The 15,776-nt window shown below is 50.6% G+C and overlaps 2 protein-coding genes across 30 annotated transcripts in view; one reads left to right on the forward strand and one right to left on the reverse strand.

Moving 5' to 3' along the window:
• The window catches only part of ARHGEF9 (Cdc42 guanine nucleotide exchange factor 9), a 193,235-nt gene that overhangs the window by 81,617 nt on the left and 95,842 nt on the right, over positions 1 to 15,776 (forward strand). For 3 of the 29 annotated variants that reach the window (XM_046940734.1, XM_040699578.2, XM_420291.8), the window contains exon 1: positions 3,127 to 3,818. The exons of 13 other annotated variants lie outside the window; for them this stretch is intronic. In XM_046940734.1, the coding sequence (XP_046796690.1) occupies positions 3,810 to 3,818 (9 nt within the window). In that variant the 5' untranslated portion in view covers positions 3,127 to 3,809. Of the gene's footprint in view, positions 1 to 3,126; positions 3,819 to 4,086; positions 4,134 to 7,335; positions 7,653 to 15,776 lie in introns of those variants that run through there. 13 more of the 29 variants (XM_040699579.2, XM_040699580.2, XM_004940784.5 and 10 more) reach the window with 9 other exon arrangements.
• LOC124417921 lies at positions 1,751 to 2,997 on the reverse strand. The gene has a single exon (XM_046940738.1). It carries the CDS (start codon positions 2,916 to 2,918, stop codon positions 2,292 to 2,294), a length of 627 nt encoding a protein of 208 aa, XP_046796694.1. The 5' UTR covers positions 2,919 to 2,997; the 3' UTR covers positions 1,751 to 2,291.

Below are 15,776 nucleotides of genomic sequence, written 5' to 3' on the forward strand. Positions count from 1 at the left end.
ACCGTATTTGTGCTCGGGTTGTGGGTGTAAGTGCTCTGTTTATGCAATTAGTGGAAGATGGAGCTGATGTGTTAGCAAAGCACAGGTGCCTCTGCGCATCCAAGACTGCAGTGTAGGCTGTTAATCTGCGTAGAGGATCTATGGCAGAGCAGGGAACTGAAGCTGAAACGCTGCACTCCTGCTACCCACCCCTGGACCATCCTGCTATCTCATGGGGAGACAGTGTACCTGTCAGTGGGAGGTGAATACAGGACCTTTAAGCATTCAGATAATAAATCCTTGCTCCTGATTTACAGCTGCATTTGGTTAGCTGATAGTGGGTTGTGCTAATTGCTGGAGACATCCATTGGAGGGAGTCGTGGTCACATGGCTGAGTCAAGTATTACGCACATAAGGGATGAAGATTTGGCATCACCTGCTTCAGAGGCATGCCTCAAAATTACTGTTACTGTAATTAACGTTGTGAGGACGGCCCTTCTGGTTTGGCTGTTATGTGGGAGCCCAGAATACGCTATCCCTGTCTATGTGTATATGCAGATTTATGTATGCATCTCTATATGTGTGATGTATTAGAGGAAGCCCTGATTCCTTCCTCCTGGATGCGCCTGCTGGGGGCTGCTGAAGTTCAGAACTGCTTTCTTATACAGAAGAAGCCGTTGCTGGTCTTGCATTACAAACTGTGCTCCTTGAGAGCTGCTGTGATGTCAGGGCATGTGCTGTGCTGCGAGGGAAGGCAGTGTTTTATGTAACTGCTCCACGTCTTGTCGACTTGTTCCTCAGTTTAATTCTATACAGAAGATTAGACCAAACTTTCCAGAAAGCATTATGTGAAGTTAAACTTTGGGGTGGTTTTATATAAACCCCTGATGTGTAGGTGTTATTTTCAGTAAGGCTTCCAAGAGAAAGTATCACCCATTTCCCTATTAAAATTAACATTTAGTGCACGCGGAAGGCATGGCAAATTACATAAGGCAGCAAGTACCTACTGGGAATACTGTGAATAATTTAAACGGGAGCCTGTGTGCACTACATCTCTTTGTGCCGATCAACCTTGCTTGCTGTTACATAGCCGATTTTCCCGAGAGATTTTACCCTGCATACCGCGGGGTACCCGGCGCATCCCTGCGCCGCATTTCAGGCAGCACCGGTGGGAGCTCCGCGGCCACCGCCGCGCTCCGCAGCTGCGGTGACGCACGAGCGGCCGTGGGGCGCGGGATGGAGGGGACCCCCCTGCTTGCTGCAGGCAGGGGCTGGCCTCGCAGCCTCCGTTTGCCCTCCCCTCTGCTGTGAGTGGCTCAGCTCTTGCGGAATGACTGCCTGAGACCTGCCGGGCACATCGCTCCTCATGAAATCCTCTTTTTCGGTTACGGAAGTAGCTATTGAGCATGTGTGGTGGCTGCTGCGCCGTTTTTCTGGATGGTTCCTAGGCCCCGGCTGCTTTTACCTGCCCCGTTTTTTGCCTCCTCACCCCCCGGCTGCATGCAGAGGCACAGAGGGGTCTGTCTGGAAGCCCCACCGGCCGCTCTCTCTTCTCGGGGTTGAGCAGATGTAAATGGCACAGGGCGAGGCAGGGGATGGGATTTTCTGTGTTCGTGGGAATTCAGACCTGGGCTTTGGAAAACTGCCTGTATTGGTTTGGGAAGGGATTGTGGCTACAACAAATGCACCGCATCTGCGATAGGGTTGCTGTTCCAATTAGTCTAACGTTGCATTAGGCAGACTCTCCTAAAAATGCAGACGTGTTAGGGGATGCAGGATGGAGCTCAGTGCTGCAGCACAGCCCTCACCTGGGCTCAGCCCAGCACTTGTTGATGGGCCAGCTGCCTGCCCGGGCTGGTTCTAAAGCTGTTGCTTGTAAATATGTGAGTGAAAAATCTTTAACTGTTCTCACGAATGGAAGATGCTCTATTCGAACACAGCAGGATGCTTCAGTCTCTGTGGGACAGCCTTTGGCTTTCAAGTCTCACAAAAAGAAGGGGAGGGGAGAGATGAAACCCCCTGGTTAATCCAGGGGTGCTGTGATGGGAAGAAATGCTGCCCGGCACTGCGGTACGCCAACTCCAAAGCAATGGCTGCTCAGGTTTATAACATCCAAGTCCTCCTCCACTCGTGCTGCTGGAGCACGAAATGAGGGCTCACTCGGTGTGCCTTGGCCTGGCGCCCGCCTGCACGCCCCGGGTGTGCTGTGCGGAGCTGCTTTCCTGGAACGCACTGCTGCTCGGCCTCCGTGCAGCTCAGCGTGTAATGCATATGCATTGGCAACGGTTCTATATTTGTCTTTGCCTGTAAAATCATTTGCTTTTTCCAGCTGAGCACTTCTCCTCGTGCGTGCACGTGTGATGCTGCTCTGAGGTGACTGTTGGGTCTGGGATCTGAGCTCTGGGATAGCAACCGGCATCTGGGCCATAAACGCTGATGTAGGAATTGGCATTTCTGGCTGCTGTAGGAGGAATAAAGATCCCAACCCCTCCCCCCCCCCCCCCCCCCCCCGGTCTGCTTCTCTTTTTACACATCTCTATCTGCAGAATGCGATGATAGTGTTTAGCATGGAGAAAACAGCAGAGTGCTGATGGGAGAGGGTAAACAATGTGTTTATGATAGGATTGTCCAGAGCTCGAACGTGATTCTCTCCATTCCCACCTCCAAGGCTCTCCGTGAATTTCCACGTTCTGAGGGGCTGCCGTGTTGTTATTGCGGCTGCTTGGCTCCCCCGTTCCCCTCCCGCTCCCGTACCCGGGGCGCTCCCGGCAGCGCTGCCTCTCTGCGCCGCTCTTCTCTCGCTTCCCCCGAAGCACGGCGCGGGCGTTGCAGCCGGGCAGCGGTGTCCCCGCGTACCGCGACGGTGGGGAACGGCATCTGCGCTGCGCAGAGTGCCCGGAGCCGCCTTCGTGGAGCCCAGCGCTGCCATCCCGCCGCATCTCTGCTTCCCCAGGCGCCGGACGGACGCACAGCCGGACAGACGGGCGGAGAGACAGACGTGCCGGCACGGCGCTCGCTGCCGCGGCGGGCGGAAGATGCGCGTATTTATGGAGCCAGCGCTTCCTTTTGCGTTTGACTGACAGCCAGGATCCCTTCGCTGCCTGGTCACCGGCGCTGATTTGTATGCGCAAGGGTCCGCCTCGCACCGAGATGCAGCCACAGCAGCTTGCAGAGCTGTCACACTCACACAGGCTTCTTATCTGCACTGGCTTGACGAATTAAAAAGCAAGCCAGCCAGCGAGAGAGAGAGACCGGGAGAGAGAGGGGGGAAGAGAGAGAGAAGCTTGCAGACAGCGCTCGCTTGCTTTCCTAAAGGAAGGATTTTGCGTCTCTAGTGCTCCCCGGTTGTGATGATGCTTCACTTAGCGGGCTCCAGAATGAGCTAGAGACAGCAGCTAGGGGGATAAACTGAAAGCAGACCACAAACCGTTCCGAGCAAACCAACCCGGGAACAGTTTTCTCCTTTATTCTAGCATGGTGGATGTATGGACAGTCTTACAGAGCAGAGGTTGACTTCTCCAAATCTGCCAGCCCCACATCTCGAACACTACAGTGTTCTGCATTGCACCATGACCTTGGATGTTCAAACGGTGGTCGTTTTTGCAGTGATTGTGGTGCTATTGCTTGTGAATGTCATACTCATGTTCTTCCTGGGCACTCGTTAAATGGATTTTTTCTCCTGAGCTGTTGGGGGCTACTACTACCACTAGCAATTCAACAAGAGAGCAAGAGCGGGAGAGAGAGAGAAAGGAGAGAGAGAGAGAGAGAAAGAGAGATTCTTACTGAGGGGGGAACGCGTTGAGCTTCAACATGGCCTCGCTGTGATATGTATGACGTTGGTATATTATCTCTCCCTAAATCTTTTGTCATGTCTTGTCTTTAAGTATGCCTGTAAGTGTAGCTGCTTTTTGCCTGGGTTTTAAATGTGATAAATAATAGCGATCAGCCATTCCTGTGTCGTTCTGTGCTAGAGAGATAGAGCTGTACGTTATGTACTTAGAAGCAGAGGGAAAATATCTGTCTGTGGTCAGCACGGGCTGTGTTATTGTGCTTCCTTTGAAAGACTGACTCGAGTTAATAACGAGATGTTTTGTTCGAAATTTCCAGCAAGCAGTTAATGTGAATGTCTGTGAGAGTAACCATGTAGCTGCCAGGTGAGAGGTGCTGCCTGCCATTGGATTGAGCTCTGGACATTTTTAAGGGGGGGGGGATGAGAAATCCTATTAAAGGATTAAATCTTTGCTAAAATAACATTCAGCCACAAAAGGGGGAGAAAAACCCAAATGTCTTTATTTATCTGTGTTGCCTTGATGATCTGACTTGATTTCTCAATATTCAACCCAAAAGCCTCCAAATTCTATGTCCACACCAATTCAGCCTGGTGCCTTTCTAAAGAGATGCGAGGGGGACTGAATGTAACCTGCTGGGCTTTTTCTGTCTGTGTGTGCTTTATATCTTGCAGATTGAGAAGGAGGAATCAAAGATATCCAGGGATGCATGCTTTGTTTTCCTTTGCTAAAGCAACAGACACGGAGGGGATGGGTTGGCTTTGGTTTCTCTTGAAATCTTATTTAGCTTTCTTTAATGTCTGTGTGTATATATGGATGGTTTTTGGTAATATACGTAGGGAAAATCTTTGCCCACCTTAAGGGTAACGAGATTTCGAGATGGGCTGTTTTGTGTGACTTTATTTACATTGATTCTCTTGAAAATGAAGTGCGGAGCTGCATATTATAGGCTTGCTGAATAGGTGTCCACCAGTGAGAGGTCTGTCTGCTGGGAGATGTCTGGTCCCAAATTGCAATGTTTACAGCCTGCAAGCAGCTGCGGGCTCCAGTTCCAGTGCACCAAGTCAGCAAGGGTATGAAGGGGATGGCTGAAAAGAGCAATGTGTTCTCCTCTTGGAAATATGTCTCCATATTTCAGTACTGTTCTGTTAGAAATCCGATGGAGTTTTATTTTAAATGTATTTTCCCCTTTCTAAAATCAGAATTGCTCCAAAAATTAAGAAATCACAGTTTGCAAATGTTTAGATCTCTCGATAGCCTTCACTGGAATTATTCTGCTTTGATAATTAACCCTCCAGCTATATTATTTACGTGATGTCCTCTAGCGATCCAGGGGGGAAAAATGATGAAGTAACTGATTAATAAAGGCACGGATGGGGCTTAGAGATGGGGGCTCCCAGCCATTCCCATGCGAGTGGTGCTGCGAGTTGAATGCAGAGATAGTCTGAGTTGGGAGCAGAGTTGTTTTTGGCTGGTGGCACGGTCAGACATTGAGTGAAATGCTGTAGGTCTGCGGCTCTGAAACAGTCTTTAGCTGTAAATAAGAGAGGGAAAAAAAAACGCCCTGATCTCAGGGTGGTAACATTTGGCTGGCTGAGCTGACAGAGGAGTGTGATGGCAGCAGCCCCGTGTAATGGCCAGCGATGCCAAACCCCGTGGCACAGCACAGCCACTCGGTGCCTTATGGCTCTGCGTCCTCACCCTGGGAGCTACCTGGGGGAGAGGGATCGGCTTCAGTCCCCAGTAGACTGAGTGACCATCCCTAGGAAAAGCCATTTGGATGCTGAGCGTGGTTTGGGTCGTTAAACAGCTCCAATCAGCTTCATTTTCCTGTTAGCTCTGCGATGCCATTAGTTTTACAGGTTGCAGAACCTCTTGGAAATATCATGAAGGAGCAAAGATCACCAAGGAGAGGGAATCAATCGGATGGCAGCCAAAATAACCCCCGTGGCGAAACAGCTTTAAACAATTTGGGGGAGCAAGGGTGAAAAAAAAATGAAAAGCAAAAAAAACCCAGCGAGTTAAAAAATAAGAGGCAACCGTGTCTGAATGTTGATTTTCCTTGCTGCTGGAGCCTTGGCATCAAGGTTTACCTTTCAATACGATTTCTACGAGGAATGCTGGGGTGTTCCAGCCTGTGCCGGTGCATTCCTCGATGTGAGTGTTGGCTGGCATGTGCCGGCGTGATGGACCTCGTGGTCCCTGTGGGGACATGGTGTGGGACTGGGGGACCGTGGGGCTTCGGGTGCATGGGGAGGGACAGAGATGTCAGGCACGGGATAGGGGTTTCGGCAAACTTGTGTATTTTTTCCGTAAGGCAATGTGCTTAAAGGGGATTGGTGTAAATTTAGTAATACTTCTGGGTTTTTGCTCTCCCAGAGGTCGGTGGGATCAAAGAAAGTAAGGTTTGTGCAGAGCACCTTGAAAGTTCAGTGCAGGAAAAAACTTCGAGTGTTGTTTTAGCAATGCTGTGTTGGGCATCCCGTTGGGCTCTAGGAAGAAAGAGAGGAAACGAGCATGGAAAGTGAGCAAGGGCCGGGGTTTTTGCTGTGTTTAGTTAGGTCTTTCTCCCACCTGCATTCCTCAGGGTCCACCTTTTCCAATGGACCTTCGGCCATCTGCTCCATCCCCATTTTGGTAGCTTTGCGCCTGCATTTCGGCATTCCCCGAGCCTGCAGCTGAGCCTCAGACAGCCCCGTGAGCAGAACAGTTAGTGAGGTGAGCCGCTCTGTCTTGCCATAGTCCTCAGAAGCAGCTCAACCCAGGCCAGACTGCTTCGGCAGCTTTTTGGGGTGACCACGTTCCTGATTCCTTGCAGTAGACCCCTCTGCTCCTAAGCAGCCGTGCTTTGCACAGTGCGTGGTGCAATCTGCGTGCTGTAACAGACGGAGGTGGGGGACAGCTTTCCTCCCCCCTGAGCTCTGTGGGAGGACATGGGCTGTGAGTGGGGCCGCTGGGGTCGGTCCTGGCCCTATAGCTCACCCCCATTTGTCAGCATCGAGCTCCTCCTGTTCACAGGAATGCTCAAGCACAGAGCCGAGGGAAGGGTGGTCATCCCTGTAAAGAAACCAACTGACCCTCTAGAAAACACAGCCCCAAAGAAAATGGTGCATTTGTATGCAGATGGGATAATTATAACACATAAAATCTCTTTCAGCGATCGCTCCTGTTGTTTCCGAGGCCGGGTGATGGGAGAGCTGAGTTGCTGTTTGTCTGCTTAAGCAGGATTCAGTGTTATTTGCCACAGGATTCATGAAAATGCCTCTGACTGTATCATAGCAACCCTGCTTCCCACAGTCCATAAAAAGTCCATCGCCTGTGCGGCAATCCGCCGCCGTCAGGATTCGGGCACCCTTCTCAGCACGGGGAAGGGAGCGTTTCTCCCTCTTTGGATGCTTCAGAACAAAGCATCCGTGTTGGGATGCTCCGCGCTGGGGTGGCTCGCGCTGGCCCCACCATCACTGTGATGTTAATGCTCCGAGAGAGCTTCCGTTCATTTCGCTTAAAGGCTCCCCCCCTCCCTCCCTGGCTATTTCCCAGCTTTGTGTTAAACCTCACATGACAAGTTAGAGGGGGACGGGACAGCTCGGAGGGCTCTGACGCGATGGCCCTTCCCTGCCCTGCCATTCGGACCCCCGCCATGGCAGCGGCACGGCACTTGCTTACGCTTCGTAGTGAGTGAGGATTGGCCCCGGCGGAGCCCTGCGGTGGGGATGCGGAGGTGCTTGCTCGTCCTGTAGATGAATGTCGTTAGCGCTGCATGTTCACCCGATTCCTGCCCCCGTCTGTTTGCATAATGTGGTTATATTTCTTTTTGGATCAGGTATTCAGTACACAGCCCAACCGCTGTGTATAATGTCTGAAGGAAAATTGCCAAAATTCCATGTAAGTTTTGTTTGGCTTGCTCTGGTTTGTGCCTAACCCCCCCTTTTTGTGCGCTGTCCGTTTCGTTTGGTGGTGTTGCCGGTCTCTGTCTGTGCTGGTGGTGGTGGTGGGAGCCGCGGCGCTCTGTGTGCAGTGCCTGCTGCATGTCCACGTCCTGCCTGTGCTGTCTGTGCTGCGGGGTTCCGTGCATCTGTTGCGGGGCGGCTCTGCTCATACCGTGTGTGCCTTCCTGAAGGGGCTGTGACAGCTGTGCTCGGTGCGTCCGCGGTACCGGAGTGCTACCGCTGCTGCTGCGACCGAGCGCAATGACTCCAGTTTTAACTGAAGAATTTTCAATGAGCACATGTTGGGAGGCGTGAGGAAAACTGCCTGGTGATCACGTAATAACCGCGGTTATGTACTACGCTATTAGCAATGATGAGGACAGGTCTGTTAGGTGGTCGCAGTGGTGGCACAGGAGCTGCTGTCAGGACTCCGGTTGGGCCATTGGTTCACTGTGCGGCCCCAGGCATGTTCCTGCACATCCTTGTGATCCCCTTTCCCAAAGGAACACAGCTCCATGCCCGGGCAGAGGCAGGACTGAGCACACCCATTGTGTCCCTGCTCCGTGCTGTCCCCGTGCTGCACGGCGTCGCTGGGGCGGCAGCAGGGCAGTGGGACTCTGTGTGTTTGAGTGGAGGGGGGTGGCAAGCCGGAGTGATTTATAATTCTGCCTAAAAATAGGGGCTCCTGGAGGAAGGGCTGCTGGAGGAACCGTGATTTATTTCTTTTCTAATTGGTGATAGTTGAATGTCTTGTGACCCTGGTTGGAAGCAAGCCTTCATATGAGGGACCCGGGCTGCCTCTGACTGTGCCATCGTCCTCAGCAGCAAAGCACCCTGCAGCCTCGGCTGCTGATTTTCAACTGAAGGCATTTTTTGTGGAGCATTGCCCTTGTGTTGTGGGAAGCACCACGCTGACAGCGTGCACAGCGCACACCTGGGCTGAGGGCAAGAAGCCCCGTGCCATGCTGTGCTGTGAGGGATGCTGGGCAGGCCTGGGGCTCGCAGCAGGGCTGTGAGGAAGGAGCATGCTCACAGTTAGGCTGGGTTGTTCTACAGAAGGCTCTGTAGGGCTGTGCTACCCTTGGGGAGCTGCCGCCGTTCCCATGGTGGAGCTGGCTAAACTGAGGCAGGGCTGCTCCCAGAGCCAGCCATGTGTCTGCTTCTTCCTCTTCATCCTCAGTGGCGCAGGGCAGGTGGCCGTGGCTCCTGGCTGCTGCCACCTGAGAGTGCCCCAGGGACAGTCCCGGCCTGCAGGCTGTGCGGGAGCGGTTCGCTCCAGTGGAGCATCCTTTCCAGGGCTGTGGGCACAGCGGGCGCCAGGAACAGAAGCACCTGCCAGTGCCCCTATGGAAGGGCCCATGAGTTAGTGCCTGCCCCTTCTTTTGCATCAGCTGAGCCACATGTAACATAACATATAGACTACTGGCAAGGATTGCGTTGCTATTTTAGGCAGCATTTCTGGCTAAGTAAAGCAGGGGGTACGCTGCAAGCTGCTTTTCTCTGCAATCTTCTCTATCTCTCTGAGTGATTAACTCTTTCCACTTCCCAATTGCTGTCCTCTAGGATGAGAGCAGGACTCGCAGGGTGGCAGTTATAGCCCAGGGGTGATGGCACCGTGACCACAGCTGTAATGTGGTCTCAGCAAGTGGCATTGGCCCCGTTTGCAGCAGCACGGGGTAAGGCATCCCAGCCCTTATTATTTTGGTGGGTGGGATAACAGGCATAGTTAATTTTTAGATGATTACATTGTTAGCTTCTCTCCGTGCCCTACACATACTGAGTGCTCGAGCTTGACTGCTGCAGTGCGATGCTGCCATGTCACGGGCTGTAGGGCTGTGTGTGTGGGGAAAGCAGCATCCTGCTCTCCTGCTGCTTCCCGTGGTCATGTTTGTGGGGCATGTCCTGCCTGCACCAGGATGACAGTAATTGTCAACAGGTTTGGGATCTGGGACATGGACAGGGATGTACTGACGTGCTCAAAACGTGCCCCAAAGAGCTGCCTCACCCTCAGCAGCGCCCAAGTAGAATTCTCTTACTGTTGCTTATTGTTTTCCTGGTATCAGTCCCCTTTCAACACAAAGGTAGTTGCCTGAGAGTGTCTGCTTCTAAACGGATCAGTTTCTCCTGTCACCACTTTTTGGGGCTGGAGCTGATGCTGGTGAGATCGGTGGCTCAGTGCGTGATGGCAGCTCTGGGTGCAGAGGTGCTGGGGAGCGACCAGCCGGTTCTGAGGGCTCTGAGCACAGCAGAGATCCTCTTTGTGTGGGGGGGAATGCTTCTTGGAACTGAAAAAATACAGTGTGGCCTCAGCTGCACAGAGATACATACGAATGTAGAGAAATACCCTAAAGACCAATCTTTCACCCTGATAAGCAGTGGGCTGATTTGCTGGGCATATCTGTAGAAAAGTTGTTTTCTTCCAAATGAGACAAATTTTCTTTAAAAAACAAGATCTTGTTAGTGTTATCAGAAGACAGGGTTTTTTTTTTTCCCAAGGAATTTCATATTCCCCTTGCTGTTTTTGATGCTTTCACTCTCCTGTATTATATTTAATATATCTGACAAGATTTTCTTAATAGGTTTTACATTGAAGTTTCTGTTCTGATACCAAATTTGGTACAGACTTGCTATCTGAGATTCCTTCTCCTCAGCTTGATAAGGTGCTGATTAATTTTATACAACTCTCTTTCCTTATCTAGTTGAGCTTCAGTCAGTCTTATTGTAAACTTGGAAAAGTACGATCAATCTTTAATGTTTGTTTTTAAGGTTTATTGCAGAGACTTTGAGGCGTGTGGCACGTTTGGTGTTTTGTGAAGTTCTCTAAGAATTAATGTTAAAAAGCAGCAATTATAGAACAGGTTTTGAATCCAGATAAAATACATTAAAATAGGAACGAGTGCCCTTCAAATGACAGCTGGTTGTGATGTAGATGGGGGTATGAAATGAGAATTCTATTATTGTAGTATGGCGCACACAAAGCTGGATGCATAAAGCAGGGAGTGCTGATGCTGCCCATATACAGGGCAGGATGAGGAGGTGCTGTGTCTGCTCAGTGCCTCCACCCACTCCTCCATCCCAGGAGAGCAGGGCAGAGAGCTGGCTGCCATCCGCAGAGAGCGTCTGCCACGGCTCTGTGGGCAGCAGCTGACACCTGGATGGATTTTCAGTCTCCTCTGGCCCAGGGTAGATGGATCTCTCATCTGATGCCCAGCAGCAGATCGATCCCATCTCCTGGACACCAAGGGTTTTGCACGAGTCTCTCCTAAAGAATTGACAGTACACAGAAGCGCGGAGAAGAGAAATGCAGTCTCACAGGGCTGCAGGCTGGCCCCAGACCCGCAGAGGGCTAACCACTGCCTTGAGAGCCCTTGGCTGGGGGAGTCCGATCCCTCTGGCTTATGCATAGGGGAGAGCTGAGTGTCCGCCTGCTCTAACAGGACCGGGACCCTCCACCTACAGACTGCAGGAGCTGCTGGCTGGCTCCCTGCACTGCACTCAGGTACTGATGCAGGTACTGATCCCCTCTGAGATGACGTGACGTTCTCAACCTGCTGCCACTTGCAAATTGGCACAGTGGCCCCACATCCATTTTTCCCACTCAATGTTAAGCTCAGTATCCAGCCCCCAGAGCCCAGATTTGGTGGAAGGTTGTAGCAGGCAATGCGTTCCCAGTGCTTCTTATTTTGCCACCTCCCCCTCCCCCCCCCCCATAGCTTCCTGGTTTCTGGTTTTCCTCCCACGCTCCCCGTGTTAAGCAGTTGGTGTGTTTTGCCCCAGAAAATGGTGCTGGTTCAATCCATCTCCAGCACGTGTTGTCGGTGTGGATGCCGGGCTGTCCCCTCTCATCCTCACGCACACACGGCACATGCAGCAATAAGCATACATGTGCAGGCTGCTGCATGCATTTGTGAATATTTGTGTATATTTATCTCTACGCATGCAGGGAAACAAATATATTAAAACACATGTGCATATGTTTTCCTTCCCAGATATATTTTGAAAAATATGAGTCAGCAGCAGGCAGGAACATATTATATAATCTCTGGGAGTGAAGAAAACCTTGCAGTTATTAGGAGGCAGGCTTGCTGTGAGCAGCACTTCTTAGCATCATTTTGTTAGCCCACGTCAGGGTGTGGCTCTCTGTCAAGTGGCCTTATTTCCATCGGACGCAGCTGTGTCCGATTCAGAAATGGAGTTCCAGCATCTTGGCTTTTGTTGTATTCTGCAGCAACAAGCAGAATCTCAGCTCTGGGTTGAGGATGACTTCTCTTCCTTAGCCTGTTTTTCTGCAAGGACTCTCTGGTTTTCCTTTCTGGTCCCCCCTGCTCCCCACCTCCTGCTGTTTCCTCTAAAATCTCAGTGCTGAGAGAAATTGCACAAGAGTGCAGCTGGAAATAAACGTTGCCCCACTCCGCCTCCCCTCTGCTCGTGGCTGCCCACCTCCACTGCCTACACCAACGGGATGAAGTCAACATCCACTTTTAGCCTCTCTCTCCTGCTCTCGTAGCTCCCTGCAAGCTCCCTCCCAATGCCACACAGAGCGTGCTGGCTGGAATGGAGACAGACGAGCCCCATGGCAGCGGCTCCTGCAGCTGTAGGAGCCCCATCAGTTGTGGTACACCATGATGCAAAGGGATGGCACAAATGAAAACCAAGTGGATCCAGCTTGAGTCGGAGGGCAGTGACCATGGGGGCTTCAGCCCCGTGCCCTATGCTGGCCAGGTGCCTGAGAGGAGCGGGGTGTTGGGTGCTCCTGCCCACTGGCAGTGCCGTACCGCTGTTCCTCCATCTCTCGTGCAGGGCTTTGTTCCAGGCTGCCCAGTCGAATTCTTGCATTTCCGAAGGCAGTTGAAAAGCCTAGGAGGGGAATAGGCAGTGGCAGAGTTAAAGGAAGTAAAGGAAAGAATTTGTTTGGTTATTTTTAATTTGTCCAATTAAACCAAGAGTTTTGAACCGCTTTCATCTCCCGGGGTGCTGCAACGGTTCCGCTGTGGCTAAGCTGGTAGTCTCCTTTCAAGCCAAGGGAACGCTCTGTTGTGGTTTTAAAATAGCAAAGCCTTCCCAAGGAGGCAGTAAATTGCCACGCTGGCTGAAACCAGGAGTGCATGGAGCTCCGTGCCCTGTCTGGGATAGTGTCTGAGAGACAGGCTGCACAGAAAATTGCGAGAGACACAATAATTGATGATGATGGAATAACCTGTTTATCCGGAGCCCTCTGTCTTCACCCCTATTAGCTTGGGGGGTTTCTGGTGCTCTGAGACATGAGAATTTGAATGTTTTGTATTTTTAAAACCACAAAAGCCTCCGCTCTAACCAGGAGACTCTCATGAGCTCAGCAGAGGTGATGCGCTCATCAGTTCCCCTCCATTAGGGCTCTGCGTTTTGTTCTTTGTTTCTCCTTCTGTAAAACGTGCGGAAGGAAATTGCCCTTTCTTGTTAAATGATTTGACAGCCAAGGCTGGAAAGCACTGCTTCCAAGGTAGATGTGATTATAGCAGAGCGAGGACTGCCGAAAAATACTGCTAGGTCAGCTTGCTCTGCTCTTTGCCAAAAGAGCCAAAAAGGAGGTGGGTTCCTCGGGAGCCTATGCAGCCCAGCGTCCTGCCCAGGCTGTGCTCCTTCCTTTGGTTATCGGTAGTTAAAAGCAACCTCATGAGTTCCACCTGAGATCCTAACAGCAGTGTCCAATGAAGGGCTGGAGCAGCGGTGCCACTGCCAGAGGGTTCCACCAAACATTAATTTGGGCTTAGATATTTTGCATACGCAACATCAGGCTGCGTTCTTATTATTTCCACTGTTTTTGACCAGCATTCGGTTAGATAAGGTCTTGATACCTCTTTAAAGCCTCCAATCATTACTTATTAGTAACACAATTCCTCCCTGTTTTTAATTGATCCAAATTAGGCTTTTCTGTTCCTCTGTATTTCTGTACAGCGAGGAAATTAAGCTACATTGAGAAGGAATACCAAAGTAAAATCAGTGGCTTTGCAGTTGTAGCTTCCCAGCCTTTTGTGGCATGAACTCCAGGGCAGAACCATTCACAGTAACCAATGACCCTCTCCTCAGAGCCAGCAATAAGGTACAGGAAAGGCTCACGGTGCACGAATGAATGGCACAAAAGCCACCCAAGGCTGCCCAGCCTTGCTCTGCATAGCGGGATCCCTCCGCCAGTGCTGCCTGCTGCAGGCAGACCATCTCTCTGCCTGAGTGACACACTCATGGCTTTCTTCCCCAGTCTTTCCTTTTAGAGCTTCTGTGCCTGACCACCCTCTCCCCAAAAGGAAGGCTGTTCCCTGGGGCATGTTCCCTCCTGTTTTGTCAAACCTGGCAGGAGACGTCTGTAGTGGTTAGTCTCAGATGGTCGTGAAAGACTTCCCCTTGGTGCTTTGAACAGTTCACCCACAGCTGAAAACACCTCACTGCCACTAGCAGTGGTTTTGGCTTTCCTTTTCTTTCCCTCTTTTTTCCTTCCTGTTTCCATTGCAGACAATTTTACCTTCATGTTTTTTTTTTTTTTCCTGCTGATGTTGAAATTCAAGTAATAATACTTGACATTCTTCATTCCAGAATCTTCAGAATGGTTTCTGAGGTTGCGTTACTTGGAAGCCTTTGTGCAAAACAAATACTTGAGTACTTTTTCTATTTTATAATGAAAATCGATGCCTGAAAACCTTCAGAAGTCAGCTAAAGATCAAAGCCTTGGGGCTACCAGCAGTTTTCTGTATTATCCACGGGAGTGATATAGGCTCAAGGTTGTGTAGGATAAATGCAAAGGGACTGGTAAGGGCCATGTGCATCTGTAAAAGTGAATCCCAATGCTTTTGAGAGCTGTGCCTGGTGTCTGACACTCCTGCTGCTGCCCTAGCTGGAAATCCCTTGAATTATCATCTTATTTGTACGTCCATCTCTAGGCAGCGATGGCCAGCAAGTGGTTGGGGTGGGGTACCAGCAGCCCTGCCCTTTTTAGTGGCAACTGGGCTCCCTTTCAAGCTCTTGAGAAGAACAAAGTTGTTTTCACATTGTCCATCCTCATGGTTTTCCTCCTCTTCTATGATTTATTAGCAGGAATTAGGACAATACATGGAGGTTTGTGTCCTGGAGGCACAGGACTAAGGCATCCTGAGAGTCTGGGGCAGCTCACAAAGCAGTTGCTTCAATGCTCAGATGTTTGTGGGTTTTCTCTGCATCTGTAGTCAGTGCCCACAGTGGGTACTTGCACCCCTGACCAGCTACTCACAGGGGAATGCTGTGAGGCTGTCTAAGCTACCAACAGCACCATCCTTCCAGTAGTAAAACATAGAAATGGTTGGATGTGGAGCAGTTTGAAAAAGGAAAGAGATAGCTAAAATCCAGAGAGTGGCTGATGAATTGTGAAAGGATCTAGAAAGGAGAGATGCAGAAATAAAATCTGTAATGGAAACAAATAATGTTTTTACAGCGTTTTATTACTCAATTTAATTGCAATCCACCTAGCAATCTATTGGAGGCAAGAAGTCAATTCAGAATTGTAGAGGAAAGCGTTGGACTTGCAGATGTTTATGGCTTCCTGGATTGCTATGTTCAGCTTCCTTGCAGATGATTTGAATCCCTTCTTGCAGCAGGCTTAGAAAGGCTTCTCCTTGTTGCAGGTGGGCTAGAAAGTGCAGTGTCCTGAGGCTTTCTCCCATGAGCTTTTCCTCTTGTGTGGTCTCAGGGAACATTGTGAGGGGGCTGTACTGGTGAGCACAGTGGCTTTAGAAGGTGGAAGCCCTCAGCTTTGCATGGGATAATCCCATATTGGAGAGGACTATGTTGTGTCTGCCAGGCTAGGCTCTTGTTTGCCTGAGAAAATATGTGTGTGAGTGATGGAGCTGGGGCGTCGAGTGCTGTTCATTCCGATGGCCTCTTTGAAATACACTGGGGCATGTCGTGCAATGGAGGTATTATGGCTGCACAAACAGCTGGTATTTATTGTTCACCGTATATATTCTCAACCTACTTAAGATGTGTTGGTAGAAGTCTCAGCGTTAGAGGCTTCTGGTGTCTGGCAGGATGTGGTGCATTTGTCTTGGCATTATTAAGTCGTGAATTTAATAGATGT

This window comes from Gallus gallus, chromosome 4, assembly GCF_016699485.2.
Source record: "Gallus gallus isolate bGalGal1 chromosome 4, bGalGal1.mat.broiler.GRCg7b, whole genome shotgun sequence".
NCBI classification, from domain to species: domain Eukaryota; kingdom Metazoa; phylum Chordata; class Aves; order Galliformes; family Phasianidae; genus Gallus; species Gallus gallus.

Excerpts from the sequence above, each read along its gene's own strand:
- LOC124417921 (XM_046940738.1), bottom strand. The coding sequence starts at position 2,918 with ATGCGGCGGGATGGCAGCGCTGGGCTCCACGAAGGCGGCTCCGGGCAC.